Source organism: Rhinolophus sinicus, chromosome 13, assembly GCF_057876585.1.
Source record: "Rhinolophus sinicus isolate RSI-liver-muscle chromosome 13, RSI-T2T, whole genome shotgun sequence".
Taxonomy (NCBI): Eukaryota; Metazoa; Chordata; class Mammalia; order Chiroptera; family Rhinolophidae; genus Rhinolophus; species Rhinolophus sinicus.
The window spans coordinates 33,982,489-33,999,358 of record NC_142513.1 but is presented as its reverse complement, the minus strand read 5'-3'; the positions used below and the strand labels follow the sequence as shown (position 1 = coordinate 33,999,358).

Below are 16,870 nucleotides of genomic sequence, written 5' to 3'. Positions count from 1 at the left end.
ATAACCTGAAAACCTTGCAGCCATTGCATGAACCTCTAACAGGCTGTGTTGCTACAAATAGATTCTTTCAGCCTCTCTTGGGCAGTAGCTCGATGATCTTTATGAGAATCTGATTAACAACAGTTAATGATCCCAAAAAGAAACAGTAGGTCCTTTTTGCTTTTGATGACGGAGCAGGGAGGATTACACAACTTTTTATTTCATCTTGTTCTTCTTTGACCATTGTGAATAATTGGAAAAAAGGAAACTGGGATTGGGAAGAGGAAATGGGAGTGAAGCTCATGGGCAAGGAGTGTTGGAATAGATAAAGAAACTAAGGCAAAGAAAGCTGAGGCCTGGACTGGGTCCTGCACATGTGAGGGTGGAGGTGGCTTGCAAGTGCTACCTGGCTCATGCTCTGGTGTGTTGTGGCATGCCCTGGCGTGGCATCCTCATGCGCAGAGTCAAAGGTCTGTTCCCTGTGTGTCACGTGCTCACGGCACACATCCCTCAGTGAGTCACAAGAACCACTTACACATCCATGCAGCACCTCTTGAGTTGCTTGGCTTCCCTGCACTCAGTGGATGAGTTGGGAATAAGAAATATAATTGGTGGATTTTATTTCATACTGGCCTCATGTTCTTGTTCATAAAAGTTTTAGAAACAGCTGTGGCATATGCTGTTTACTTGGCATTAAAGTACCTCATTTGCAAATCTGTGAAGTTGGGCAGACTTTTTTTAAAGGACGTGATTTGTTTTGCACAGTTGAAAATATAAATAAGGAAACTTCTGATATAAACTGTCTGATATAGATTGATTGAGTCATTAAGTAATTAAGGATACATGTAAGAAAGAATAGTTTATTGCTTATTTGTCATATAACACTCATCCAGACTGGCCTCTGTACATTATGCAGCAAGCCGGTAGCTTTGTAGGCCTTCTGTGAGTACAGTGTACAAGTACATCTCATCAGACAAGGATTGGCTTACATTCGTGAAACTAATATTGGGCTCCCCCTCCTCTTTGTATCACCCTCACCTAATACAAGATTCATATTGTATCAATAGACTCATTTCATAAGAGAAATGAGTAGACTCATTTCATAAAGGTTGCTTTATTTCCTAGTACATAGAGAAGGAAATTATAATTGCCCATTCACGGGTGATTTACAGGTTTAGAGCAACACTATCTAATAAATAGAATTTTCTGTGATGATGGAAATATTTTATATTTATATTGCATTACCTAATAGGATAGCCACTAGCCATATGTAACTATTAAGCACTTGAAACATGGCTAGTATGCCCGAGGAACAGAACTTTACATTTTAACTAGTTTAAATTTAAATAGCCGTATGTAGCTAGTGGCTACCGTATTGAACAGTACAGGTTTAAGACTGAGTGGGAAATGGTTATTCAGGTAAATATTTTCAGAACATTCTTTTCTTCCCAATGACAAAATGGTTCCCAAATATAAAATAAGCCTAATAAGCCACGAGAATCCTTGCTCAAGAATGGCTTGCAGCCATTTATGTTTCTCTCACCCCTTATATGTTGACTCTGAGCTAAAATTACTTTTTAACAAAAGGACATTGTATGAGGTGGATTTCAACACTGAAGCCAGTCTGGTAGGGTACGGTCATGTTATTAAGTCACTTGTGAGGAAATGTTCTTGTTATCCCTGCTGGTGGCCTATGGAAGACACCTTACTATTTAACATGAAATATGGGTGGTAAAGAGAGGAGAGTCCTGCATTGAGCCCAGAGATGTTTGGCCTCCAGTTGCATTGCTTGACATCTGGTAGACATGGTTTTCATATTGCTGGTAAATTCTCCAGCTGGTAGTCTTGATTAGGCCAACAGATACAGCTGCTCCTCTTGCCTCACTTGTAAATTATGTTTTTGACCTTCTTTGCAGAGAGTTAATCCCTCTCCTTTTCTTCCTCCTTTGAGCCTCTGGCTACAAATCCTTTCCAAAAAAAAAAAAAAAAATTTAAAAAAGAAGAAAGAAAGAAAAAGAAAAGAAAACCCAAAATACTATTGCTTTAGCTGATGAATTATATATATATATATATATATATATATATATATATATATATATATGTAAAGTCTCTTCTGTGATAAAGGCTGGAATTTTATTGTGTTGCAAGTAAGATGAAATTCTAGATGAGTAGCTGGGCTCAAAAGAGAAAGGGGGCTATAGCAAAGTTTATATTCTTTTTAAGAAAGTAAGCACTTGGCCTACCTGCCTCGTTTCCTGACTTCTGTACAGAATTGTTGAATTAGTGGCATAATTGTTCAGGATGGTTTGTAAAACATGCTCTCACATAATGTTGAGAACCATGGTAGCAAAATGAGAAAGAAGGCATCTTTAAAAATTAAAAAAAAAAAAAAAAAAAAAATTACTTGAAAAACTATTTCTTAAAAGCTGTGTGTGTTTTTTTTTTTTTTTTTTAATTTGCCCTCCTTCCAAAAATTGCTTTCTTTGTGCTTGTTACCAAACTCAGAAACTAAAGCCATCTGGTCGAACATTTTATGTAAGCTAACTATGTTTAATCCAAGTTAAGACCTTGAATTAAAGCTCACCTCAAAATCATACTGCTTAAAAAGGCTAGGTAATAATCAATATCATTAGAACTAGAATCCACATATAATTTGAATAAATAGAGGTACGTTCTTTTACAGATTTCTTTTCTTTTAAAGAATATGCTTTCAATTATATCATTTAATTTCTAAGCCCGCTGTAGCCTAAGTTAAAGAGATTTCTTTTTATTGAACAAAAATTAGGGTAGTGATACCAGTTGGATTTAAAAATCAAATTGATCATATTATATCCAGATAACAGTTAATGAATAGTTTTTAATAAATACCAGTATGCATGGACTACTGTAATGAAAACAGATGTTAAAAGTGGCACGGAACTTATTCAAGTATAAGTGAAATAAGTTTTATTTTACTATGTAGAGATCAATTTTTGTAGCCATAGTGAAAATATTATTGGAAAAATTCATCTTTGAGAATGAGCAGGCTATTTTGTGGTCTTAAAGTGTCTCCCCCACAGATTTCTTATTAGTTGTAAGAGAAGATATTAAGTATGTAATGGAGAAACCAGGCAACAACTTGACCGTATGATCAAAATTATTGTCGTCAGTGAGGGGCAGGTGGACATCGTGTGCCTCTAGATGTGATGACATGAGAAAGACACAACGTCACTTTTGTAGTAACCCACCTGGAATTGCATAACATGAATGTAATCACAAGGAAACATCAGGCAAATCTAAAATGAAAAATATTCTATGAAGAAAGAAAAAAAGGACTGTATAGTTGACCCTTGAACACGGGTGTGAACTGTGTGGGTCCACTTATGAGTGGATTTTTTTCAATAAATACTGTAAATGTATTTTCTTTTTTATGCTTTTCTTACCATTTTCTTTTTTCTAGCTTACTATATTATAAAAATACATTATATCATTACGTATCACATACAAAATTTGTGTTAATCAATGTTTATGTTATCAGTAAGACATCCTGTCAACCATAGGCTATTATTAGTAGGTACGTTTTTTGGTGAGCCAAAGTTATACACAGATTTTGGGTTCCGGGTCGGGAGGGCAGGAGTGTCAGTGCCCAACCCCCATGCTGTTCAAGGGTCAACTGGATTCTTTTTGTTTTGTTTTAAAGAAGTGAAATAATCCATTTTATTTGTAAAATAAAAATTTTACTTTTTTATTATGAAAATTATGTGTTTCCATCTGATTTTTTTAAATCACTCTCTATTGTATCTATGGTGTGAATATACCATGGTTCGCTTAACTGATCCTCTATTATTAAGCATTTAGGCTTTTACACAATGCTGTAATGAACATCTTAGTGCATAAATTAATCTTCTTTCATTATTTCTTAGAAGGGAGCCCAAGATTTGGAATTTCTGGGTCAAAAATGATATATTTAACAGCTTTTGCTATATTTTGTCAAATTGCTGCACAAAAAGATTGTAGCAGTTCTTATTTCCACCAGTCAGGCATGAGCGTGGTAGCCTTCTTCAGACAGCAGTGAACGTTGGTTATCAAAGAGGTCAATTGTATTCTTAAAAAAAATGTCAATGTCCTAAAAGACAAAGGCTGCAGAAATGTTCCAGATTAAATAATACTAAAAAGTTGTGGCAACTAAGTCCAATAACTATCCTAGACTGGATCCTATACAGGAATGGGGAAAATGCTCTAAATGCATTATTAGGTCAATTTACAAAATTGGAATATGGGTGGTAAAAAGTGTATCATTGTTAAATTTGTTATAACTGTACTATGTTATGTAAGGAACTATCATTACCCTTAGGAAATACTAACTGAAGTTTCTAGGGGTAAAGGGCCATAATATAAGCAGTATCTTCTCTATGGCTCTGAAAAAAAATACGTGGATGTTTGGATAGTTACAATGACAGCAAATTATAAAACAAATGGAGCAAAATGTTAACAACAGGTGGACTTGGGTGAAGGATGTATGGGTGTTTCTTGAACTATTCTGTAATTTTGAAATTATTTTCAAATGAAAAGTTAAATATCACCTTTGGATAATATGGCACGTTAGATTAGTTTCTTGGGGTTTGCTGTTGAAATGAACAAGTATTGGAATGAGTGCAGTGCCTGGAGGTTGGAACCTGGGTTCTCCTTCCACTCTTTGTGCACTGAGAGACTTGGTGTGATCTCTTTGCCTCTCTGCATCTCAGAGGACTTATCTGTAAAATGACAGTACAAATACCTGAGTATACCTCAAGTCCTTCCTGGGGTAAGGTATGTGAAAGGAGCAAGGAAGCAAAATCTTAACTATCTGAATATAGATGACTGGACCCCCATTAAATCTTCATATATTATGGATATATTGTATATATTATGGATATTGAATATATTATGGCCCTTTATCCCCGATACTTGTTTCCAATCTACAAAATTCTAAATCCTACATGCCATGTTACATAAGTAGATATGCTGCTATTCAATTTTCAGTAGGCTTTTTGTGATCCCAGTATAGTATCTACCATGTTTTGTTTTTATGAAGATAGTTTCTGAGGCTTTAAAAAAAATTCTCACTAAGTGTCTGTTTAGAAAGGGTAACACAGATGAGATTTCTGAGAGCTTTTTGTTAGACTTAACTTACTTCTCAAAGCCATAGAAAGAAGACTTAAACACAGTTGTAGGCCACTTATCGATGAGGACACGTTCTGAGAAAGTCATTGTTAGGTGATTTCATCATTGTGCAAACATCACATAGTGCACTTACACAAACCTAGATACTATAGCCTACTACACACCTAGGCTGTATGCTGTAGCCTATTGCTCGTAGACTACAAGCCTGTATAGCATGCTACTGCACTGAATACTGTAGGCAGTTGTAGGGCATTGGTAAGTATTTGTGTATCTACATGTAGAAAGGGTACAGTAAAAATAAAGTACAAAAGATTAAAAAAAAATACGTCTGTATAGGGCATGTACTATGAATGGAATTTGCAGGACTAGAAGTTGCTCTGGGTGAGTCAGTGAGTGAGCAGTGAGTGGATGTGAAGGCCTAGTACACTACTGTAGACTTTATAAACACTGTACACTTAGACTACATTAAATTTATGAAGCAACAAAAAATTAAACTGGGGAAAGAGAAAATGATGCAGTCAAATGATGCTGTAAACTCAAGATGTAAGAGACTGCTGCTGGTGTAACACAGCATACTGTTTTACAGAAAATTTTTTTATAAGTATAAAATAAACTCTAAAATAACAATTAAAAATATAGAATAGTAAATACATGAACCAGTAACACAGTTGTTTATTATCATTACCAAGTATGTACTGTATACACATAATTGTGTTATACCTATATATATGATTTTAGTAAGTTTGTTTATACCAGATCAGCACAAACACGTGAGTAATGCATTGTGCTTTGATGTTAAGATGGCTAGAACATCAATAGGCAATAGGAATTTTTCAGCTCTATTATGCTCTTGTAGTACCACCATCATACATGTGATCTGTCATTGACTGAAACATCATTATGTGGCTCATGACTATATGAAACTTAAAGTGGACAAGAAGGAGTTATCAAAAGAAGTGAGAAAGAGACTTTCATTTCCAGTTAGGATGAAGAAAGTTACAAGAAGCTGTTGCTCCTACTTCCAACAGTGAGAATGAGCAGGCTGAACTATAAAAATCATAGATTTAAAAAAATCATCCAAAAAGATGAATATGGTAGAAAAACCTAAATGAACTAAATTCCAGCAATAGACAAGCCCTTCCTAGGAGAGAGGAAAGAAAAAAAAAAAACACCAACTCTTGACTGCTTCATTCCTGGCAGACCAGCAAGAAGGGGAGTAAAATTCACATAGATGACTATAGAGAAACAATCAAACTTTTTTTTTTTTTTTGAGGAGAAAAGCGTTCTTTATTCTAGATGCCAGCAGCTGGGGAAGATGGCACACTTACGTCTAAAAACTCATCTTCCGAAACCATCAAACTTTTAATGAACTATTTAAGGCAACATATGAGCTGGGTGACAGATCAAAATTCTGAGAAGCCCGAGTCACAGGGTGAGTCTTGGACCCACCATTAGTTCTTCCTTATGACTTCTTTAAGTAAGCATACCAAAGGCAAAATAACTGAGAGTGACCCATCAAGATGTGTAGGATTTTTACCAAATGCATGGCAATGGCCAAAGAAATACTGAGGCAGAGCAGAAGAACTAAGAGACATATGCCATGGCACTGAAAGCTGAGGGAGGTTATCAAGAGCAAAGAGAACACCTAAGCATCGCAGAAAATTGGTGCCTCACTGGAAACAAAGGGAAATCTCCCATGGTTAAAATTCTGGCAGCTGTATTATAAGACAGAGAAGTCCCCAGAGTCTCACCAGGGCTCAGATTCCAGACTTTGCTTAAGGGAAATTGCTGATCCAGACCTCAAAATATTAGCCAACAGTGAACTTAATCTAAAACTAACAAAGCCTAGAACCACCTCAATTAGAGATTAGATTGACTCAGTCCTAATTTAGAGGAAAGGGTGTATTATTTTCTTAGGGTAAATATTATTTATTTTAAATATTATTTACTGTCTTTTACACGCAATGTCTGTCATATAAAAAAATTATGAGTCCTCTGATGAAGTGATTCGTACTTAAAGAGAAAAATTAGTCAATAGAAGTTTACCTACAGATGACACAGATATTGGGATTAACACAGAAAGACAATAAAATAATTATGATAACTATAAAAAGAAACAACAAAATGGAGATGGTAAACTGAAAAGTTCAATATTAGAAACAAAGAATTTATTTGATAGGCTTAACAAGAGACTGGGTGGAAGACATGTTTAGTGAGCTTGAGAACCAGTCAATACAAATTACCCAAACTTAAGCACAAAGAGGAAAATGAATTTAAGAAACTAAAGAGAGTATCTGTTACCTATGGACCTATGACAAATGGTCTAAAATATGTGCATTAGGAATTACATAGCCATAATATTACTTATGAGATAACTGTAAGGTTCTTATATTGCTATGAGATAGTTTGTGATAATGCTTTTTTAATTCCTAGAGTAACAAATTTAAATATAACAAAAAAGTTATAACTGAAAAAAGTACAATACATAAATGAAAGTACCACAAATTACTCAACCCAAAACTAGGCAGGAAAAGAGGAACAGAAAAACAAACAACGAACATATGACACAAATAGAAAACAAATACCAAAAGACTTAAACTCAACCTTATCAATAATGATGGAAAACTTCCCTAACTTGGCAAAGGAAATGGGCATACAAGCCCAGGGAGCACAAAAAAATCCCACGCAAGATGAACCCAGAGAGGGCCACACCAAGACACATCATAATTAAATGCCAAAGATTAAAGATAAAGAGAGAATCTTAAAAGCAGCAAGAGAAAAGCAGTTAATTACCTACAAGGGAGCTTCCATAAGTTTGTCAGCTGAGTTCTCAACAGAAATTGTGCAGGCCAGAAATTGTTATGAAATATTCAAAGTAACGAAAAGCAAGGTCCTACAACCAGGATTACTCTACCCAGCAAAGCTATCATTTAGAATCGAAGGACAGATAGAGCTTCCCAGACAAGAAAAAGCTAATGGAGTTCACCACCAAACCAGTGTTACACCACCAAACCAGTGTTGCAAGAAATGTTAAAAGGACTTCTTTAAGAAGGAGAAAAAACCAAAGGTAAAAAACGTAAATAATAAAATGACAATAACTACACATCTGTAGTTAACTAATCCATCTAAATGGATTACATGTAAAATAATTGCTGATAGGGTGTCTGATGGACAAGAAAACAAGACCCTTACATATACTGCCTACAAGAGACCTAATTCAGATCAGAAGACACACAGACTGAAAGTAAAGGGTGGGGGGAAGTTATTTTATGAAAATGGAAACCCAAAAATCTGGAGTAGCAATACTTATACCAGACAAAATCATTTTTAAAATAAAGGCTATAACAAGAGACAAAGAAGAACCCAGAAATCCCACTTCTGGGTATTTATCCAAAGAAAACCAAAGCACTAGTTCAAAGGAACATGTGCATCCATATGTTCATTGCAGCATTGTTTACATTGGCTAAGATAGGGAGGCACTTGGATGTCTGTCAATGGGTATATGGATAAAGAAAAGGTCCATATATAAAATGGCATATTATTCAGCCATAAAAAAGAATGAAATCTTGCCATCTGCAACAACATGGATGGACCTAGAGGGTACTGTGGTGAATGGAATAGGTCGGACAGAAAGACAAATACCATATGACTTCAGTTATATTTGGAATCTAGAAAACAGGATAAACAAACAAAACAGAAACAAGCTCATAGATACAGAACATTTTGATAGCTATGAGATTGGGGGCAGGGTTGGGAGGATGGTGGACGGTGGAAGGGGATTAAGAGGTACAATTTGGTAGTTACAAAATAGTCATGGGAGTATAGCGTATAGCATGGGGAATATAGTTAATAGTATTGTAATAACTGGTGTCAGATGGGTACTGGATTTATTGGGGTGATCACTTCATAAGTTATATAAATGTCTAATCACTGTTGCACATCTGAAACTAATATATTTTATGTCAACTATAATTGAAAAATGAAAAAAATATTTAAAAAGAAGCTTTAAGAATGATAAAGTCAAAATAATCAAGATAAAAAAATATACAGAGAAAAGCAACAAAGACAGAACTTGGTTTCTTGAACAAAATCAATAAATCTATACAACCTTAGAAAGTATGATCAGGAAAGAAACAGAAAAAATACAAATAACCAATATCAAGGGAAATGAAAATCAAAACCAATATCAAGAATGAAAAGGGAATATCAATGCAGGATTGTAGATCTTACAGACATTAAATGGATAATGATATTAACAACTGTACAATTGAATGCAATTAATTCAGCTGCTTTGATGAAATTTATAAATTCCTTAAAAAATCCAACTTATACTATCTAACACAGAAAATTGGAATAACCATATGCATATTTAAGAAATTGAATATATAATCAAAATCTTCTCTCAAAGAAAACTTCATGCACAGATGGCTTTACTGGTGTGTTATATTAGACATTTAATTGTAAATATAATACAATCTTAAACCAATTCTTTCAGAAAAAGAAGGCAAAGGGAATTCTTTCCAACCTATTTTATTCAAAATTTGACTAAGATGTTACAAGTAAGGAAAGCTACAGACCAATATCCTTCATAAATATAGATTTAAGAATCCTTAATAAGTTAATTATTCATTTGGGATTAAAAATCTAGCAATATAACACACACACACACACACACACACACATACACACACACACACACACACACACACACACACCATACATACACACCAAGTAAAGTTTTTACCAGGAATGTACAGTTGAATTAACAATCAGTACCAACAAATGATTTTGAGACATATGGATATTCATATGCAAAAGAATGAAGTTGGACCCTTCCTCACACCATATATAAATATTAGAATACATCAGAGACCAAAATGTAAGAGCTGAAATTATAAATTTCTTAGAAGAAATCTTAGGAGTAAATCGTTATGTCCTTGGATTAAGCAGTGATTTCTTAGCTGTAAGCCCAAAAGCACAAGTAACAAAAGGAAAAATAGACATTATCAAAATTAATAACATTTTGTGTTTCCAAGGACACCATCAAGAAAGTGAAAAGATAACCCACAGAATTGGAAACAATATTTGCAAATGACATTTGGTAAGGGATTTGTATTCAAATAATATAAAGAACTCTTAACTCAACAATAAAAAGACAAAAAGGGGCAAGGGATTTGGATAGACATTTCTGCAAAGAAGATGTATGAATAACCAATTAGTACATGAAAAGATGCTTGACATCAGAAGTCATTTGGGAAATGCAAATCAAAACCACAGTAAGATACCACTTCGCATCCACCAAGATGGCTACAATAAAGAAGATGAACAATACCAAGTGTTGGTGATATATGTAACTCTCATATATTGCTGTTGGGAATGTAAAATGATGTGGCCTCTTTGGAAAACAGTTTGGCAGTTCCTTAAAAAATTAAACCTAGGGTTACATATGACCCAGCAATTCCACTTCTGAGAGAATTAAAAAGATGTGTCTACACAAAAACTTGTGCTCTCAAGGTTATAGCAGCATTATTCGTAATAGCTGAAAAGTAGAAACAACCAAAGTGCCCATTAACTGATGAATGGAGAAATAAAATGTGATATACGAAGGATGACAGTTAAGTTTGCAAACTCATCGTAGAAAAAGTGCTACATACCTACCTCATTGCTGAATATCACTATGGTCACCTTCGAAGTACTTCCCTTGGGAAGCTATGCACCGACGCCAGTGCCTAGTCCACCCTTCAAAGCAATTTTGGAACTCTCTGGAATGGCCATCAATACTGTTGTCATATTACTCTTGATGTCTTGAATGTCATCAAAATGTCTTCTTTCAATATTTCCTTTATCTTTGGGTAAAGAAAGAAGTCATTGGGGGCCAGATCAGGTGAGTAGGGAGGGTGTTCCAATACAGTTATTTGTTTACTGGCTAAAAACTCCCTCACAGACGGTGCTGTGTGAGCTGGTGCATTGTCGTGATGCAAGAGCCATGAATTGTTGGCAAAAAGTTCAGGTCTTTTTCGTCTAACTTTTTCACACAGCCTTTTCAGCACTTCCAAATAGTAAACTTGGTTAACTATTTGTCCAGTTGGTACAAATTCATAATGAATAATCCCTCTGATATCAAAAAAGGTTAGCAACATCGTCTTGACTCTTGATATGGACTGACAGAACTTTTTGGTCATGGAGAATTGGCTGACTTCCATTGTGCACTTTGATGCTTTGTTTCAGGGTCGTATTGGTACACCCATGTTTCATGACCAGTGATAACATGGCCCAAAACATCGTCTTGCCTCTCCAAAAGGTCTTGGCAAACTTCAACCCCCCTTTGCTTTTGTTCATTGGTGAGCTCCTTCGGGACCAGTTTTGCACACACCTTTCTCATGCCAAGATTTTCAGTTAAGATTTTCCTCTTTCTCTATTGATGTTTACTTGGTCTGCTATGCTTCTCACAATCAACCAATGATTTTGACCCACAATTCGACACATTTTTGCAATGTTTTCATCTGTTCTGCTTGTTACTGGATCCCCTGAATGCTCTTCATCAATGATGCGTTCTCTCCCCTCAGAAAAATGTCTAATCAATTTTCACACTGCTGTTTTCTTAATGCATTATCCCCATAAACTTGGACTAACATGTCCCTGATTTCACTTCCAGTCTTGCCCAGTTTAACAAGAAATTTCATGTTTATTCATTGCTCTGATTCAAGCTCAGACATTCTCATGATGGCACACAAAAACATGCAACAACAATAATCAACATCACTCAGCAAGACACCACCACACATCAACATGAACACAGCTGCGAGACACTGATATACCAAGGTTATGAAACCTTACCGAACTGTATATACAGTGTTGCCAATGTAAGCGCACAGTGGCATGTTCATGAACTTAATTGATACACCTCGTATGTATACAATGGAATATTACTCATCCATAAAAAGGAACAAAGTGCTGATATATAGTACAGCTTGGATGAACATTGAAAACATCACACTAAGTGAAAGAAGCCAGACACAAAAGGCCACATATTGTATGATTCCATTTATATGAAATGTCCAGAATACCCAAATCTATAGAGACAGAATGTAGATTATTGGTTGCTAAGCACTGGCAGGAGGGGAGTTTGGGCAGTAAGTGGTAATGAGTACAGAGTTTCTTTTCGAGGTGATGAAAATGTTACAGAATTGGAGTTGCACAACTTTGCAAATACACTGAGTGCTAAATTGAACACTTACTTAAAGGGTGAATTTTATATGTGAATTGTGTCTCAATAAATCTGTTTAAAATCATCAACTAATGTAATTTACCAAAATAAAGGAGAAAAATCATATGATCATCTCGATATCACATGCTCATCTCAACTTCTACTTAAAAATCTTGAAATACCAGAAATCTGATAAACAACTCAATCTGATAAAGGGCATCTACCAAAAACCTACAGTTAAAATCATACCAAATGGTGAAACATTGAACACTTTCTAACATTGAGAACAGGCAAAGAAGAGGGCTACTCTCATTACTTCTATTCACTATTTTATGGAATTCTTAACCACTACAATTACGCAAGTAAAAGAAATATAAAAGTTGGAAAGAAGTAAAAACCGTATTTTCAGGTGACGTGGAATGAATCTAACGAATAATGTACAAGACCTGTCCTCTGAAAACTGTAAAACCTTGCTGAGAGAAATAAATGAAAACCTAAACAAATGGAGAAATATGCAATATTCATGGATTGGAAGAGTCAGTAATGTTGACATAGTCATTCTTTCCAAATTCATCCCTTGCTTCAAAGCAATTCCAGTCAAAATTCCGCAGGTAGGACAGCCGGATGGCTCAGTTCGTTAGAGCGTGAGCTCTGAACAACAGGTTTGCTGGTTCAATTCCTGCATGGGAGGGTGGGCTGTGCCCCCTGTAACTAAAGATTGAAGATGGCGACTAGACTTGGAGCTGAGCTGCACTATTCACAACTAGACTGAAGGACAATGACTTGGAGCTGATGAGCCCTGGAGAGGCACACTGTTCCCCAATATTCCCCAATAAAATAAAAAATTCCGCAGGTATTTTTACTAAGAAATTGACAAGCTGATTTCAAAATTTATATGGAAATGCAAAGGACCTAGAGTTGCAAAAATCATTTTTTAAAAAGATCACAGTTAGGGGCCACCTGGTGACTCAGGCGGTTAAAGCTCTGTGCTCCTAACTTCGAAGGCTGCCAGTTTGATTCCCACATGGGCCTGTGGGCTCTCAACCACAAGGTTGCCGTTTCAACTCCTCGAGTCCCACTAGGGATGGTGGGCTCTGCCCCCTGCAACTAAGATTGAACATGGCACCTTGAGCTGAGCTGCTGCTGAGCTCCTGGATGGCTCAGTTGGTTGGAGCGTGGGCTCTCAACCACAAAGTTGCCAGTTTGATTCCTTGACTCCCACAAGGGATGGTGGGCTGCACCCGCTGCAACTAACAATGGCAACTAGACCTGGAAGCTGAGCTGCACCTTCTACAACTAAGATTGAAAGGACAACAACTAGACTTGGAAAAAAGTCCTGGAAATACACCCTGTTCCCCAATAAAAGTTCTGTTCCCCTAAAAACCAAAAATCACAGAGGACTTACCTTATTTTGAGTCTCACCATAAAGCTACCGTAATCAAGGCAAGTGTTCCCTGACAAAAGAGACAACCTTAAACCCAGTATATGAGAAGCTTTGAGATTAGCAGGAATACTGTCTCCCTTTTCTGCAACTTCACCACATTCTAAGTGAGGTAAATCACCAGATTTACTGATATAGAAGGGTCCACCGGGCACTGCAGAATTTATAGAAACATTGCCTCAGAAATATAGATGGAAACTTGTGTCTCAAGAAGAAATTGGATGTATTCAATGTGCAGGTCTAGAATAATCACTGGTGATGTGGCTGCTGTTTGTCATCAGATAAAAGCATTGTCTTTACAATAAAGGACTTCCAAAGTGACAAATGAGAAAGTATGCATTCAACAGCATTTAGTAGTCTGTAAAAAAAAAGTGAAAGACAATGTAGATGGACACTTGTATGTTCTGATATATATGGCTTACTCAGCTTCTTCATAAGCTTACCTGTTTGTGTACTTCATCCTCGTTAGAGTACACATTTTTAAAATGTTAGCCTATTAATTTACTCATGATCATCAAGGATTACCAGTGGTGAACTATTAAAACTACATAATGTCTGGTAAACTATCATAGGTTTACCTTAATTTCACTTTCTATCTGTTTAGATATGGAAATAATTTATTAGGCAGAATTGCTTGCTGCTTTAAGGAAGTGATTTTTCTCACATTGGAATAAAATCAGTGCAATAGTCACCCCATTATTTGTACTTAATTTTCTAGCCTTTTTTCATTCACAAGGTTATGGAGTGCAACTGGCTATAAGTAAGTGAATCCTCTCTAAAGGATCCCAATACAACCAAAGTGAAACAGGTAACTTTGTGGTTTTGAGACTGGAAGATAATGCAAAAGATTATTTGTAACTTATATTCAGAGAAAATGTCAGAGTATAAAATGGAAAATAAATTCAAAGGTTCAAAATGAATATAGCATAGGAATAAATATTTGACTAGAAATTATAATTTATTATATTTTGAGGGCTATTAAAAAGTCTTGTTCTTTGATTTATTTTGCTGTTTTGATTGTGATTATGTATGCAACTCCTGGTGACCATTAACTTTTTCAAACTTAATGTCTGAAAGCCTCATAATATCAACCAGGATATTTGCCCAATTAAAGCAATTTATAAAACTTTAATAAGGTCTTCCTGTGCCAAGCATTTGTATCATGTGAAAGGAAAGGCTCACAAAGCTAAATAAATTCTCTTCTATATGTGTATGTGCCGTTTAGTTGACTCTAACTCCTGGAGATCCTATGAATGAATGATGTCCACAGTGTTCTATCCTTAGCAGTCCTCTTTTAAACCTTAAACAAAAAAGAAAAAGAAAAAAGAAATAAACCCACATAAATATGGACATATGATTTTTGACAAAGAAGCCAAAAGCATACAATGGAGTAAAGAAAATCTCTTCAATAAATGATGCTGGGGAAATTGGAAAGCCACGTGCAAAAGAATGAAACTAAACTGCTGTCAACATATACTAAAGTTAATTCAAAATGGATCAAAGACTTAAGCATAAAACCTGAAAAAATAAACTGCATAGAAGAAAGCATAGGTACTAAACTTATGGACCTTTGGTTCAAAGAGGATTTTATGAATTTGACCTCAAAGGCAAAGGAAGTAAAAGCTAAAATAAATGAATGGCATTGTATCAAACTAAGAAGCTCTGCACAGCAAAAGAAACTATCAACAAAACAAAGAGGCAACCAACAAAATGGGAGAAGGGATTAGCAAACAATGCCTCCGATAAAGGTCTAATATACAAAATATATGAAGAACTTGTACAACTCAACAACAATAAAATAAAAGATCCAATTAAGAAATGGGCAGAAGACCTGAACAGACACTTCTCTCAAGAAGACATACAAACGGCCAACAGATATATGAAAAGATGCTCAACTCCACTAGCTATTAGGGAAATAAAAATCAAAACCATAGTGTGATACCACCTCATACCTGTTAGAATGGCTATTACCAACAAGACAAATAATAATAAGTGTTAGAGAGGCTGTGGAGAAAAAGGAACCACATTGTTGGTGGGAATGCAGACTGGTGCAGCCACTATGGAAAACAATATGGAGTTTCCTCAAAAAATTAAGAATAGAATTACCATATGCCCCAGCAATCCCTCTTCTGAGTATCTACCCAAAATATCTGAAAACATTTATCTGTAAAGATACACGTATTCTGATGTTCATTGCAGCTTTATTTATGGCCAAGACATGGAAACAACCAAAGTGTCCTTCGATAGATGATTGGATAAAGAAGATGTGGTATATGTACACAATGGAATACTACTGTCCCACAAGAAAAGATGAAATAGTGCCATTTGCAACAACATGGATGGATCTTGAGATTATTATGCCAAGCAAAATACGTGAGGCAAGAAACAGTTGAGAACCATATGACTTCACTCATATGTGGGATATAAAACTGAAAGCAGCAAAGGAACAAGACAAACAAACAAACAAACAAAAACTCATAGACACAGACAACAGTTTGTGGTTACCAAAGGGGTAACTAAAGGGGTACCAAAGGAGGAGGGTAAAGGGAGTCAAATATATGGTGATGGAATGAGAACTGACTCTGGGTGGTGAGCACACAATGTGACACGTAGATGATATATTACAGAGTAGTGCACTTGAAACCTATGTAATTTTACTAAACATTGTCACCCCAATGAATTTAATTTAAAAAACACTAAAAACATTATGTTGAGTGGACAAAGCGAGACACAAAAAAGTACTTACTGAATTATTCCATTTATATGAACTGGCAAAAGTAAGTTACAGTGATGGAAATCTGAAAGTTGTTTCAAGGAAGGGAATGGGGGTGAGGGCGGGTAATAGAAATATTCTATATGGAAAAATTATTTAGGTTTTGGTTTCATGGCTATATAATGCTTAAAATTCATCAAACCCTTAACATCTATGCATTTCATTGTATCTAAATCATACCTCTTTTTTTAAAAAACCTAAAAACGACCATTTATAAAGAGGCAGTATGATATAATAAAAGAGTGGGCTTTGGAGTTAGGCAGGGTTGCATTTTGATCCTGGAGCCCCTGCTTTCTAACCTGGGGTAGGGTTCCAGTCTGATCCTCAG

General features: G+C 35.6%; 1 protein-coding gene across 10 annotated transcripts in view; it reads left to right on the top strand.

Annotated features, from left to right (window-relative positions):
• TASP1 (taspase 1) overlaps nucleotides 1–16,870 on the top strand; it is a 250,470-nt gene that overhangs the window by 214,169 nt on the left and 19,431 nt on the right. The window contains exon 15 of one of the 10 annotated variants that reach the window (XM_074318354.2): nucleotides 3,039–3,603. The exons of the other annotated variants lie outside the window; for them this stretch is intronic. Within the exon in view, the coding sequence (XP_074174455.1) occupies nucleotides 3,039–3,050 (12 nt within the window). The 3' untranslated portion in view covers nucleotides 3,051–3,603. Of the gene's footprint in view, nucleotides 1–3,038; nucleotides 3,604–16,870 lie in introns of those variants that run through there. 10 annotated transcript variants of the gene reach the window in all.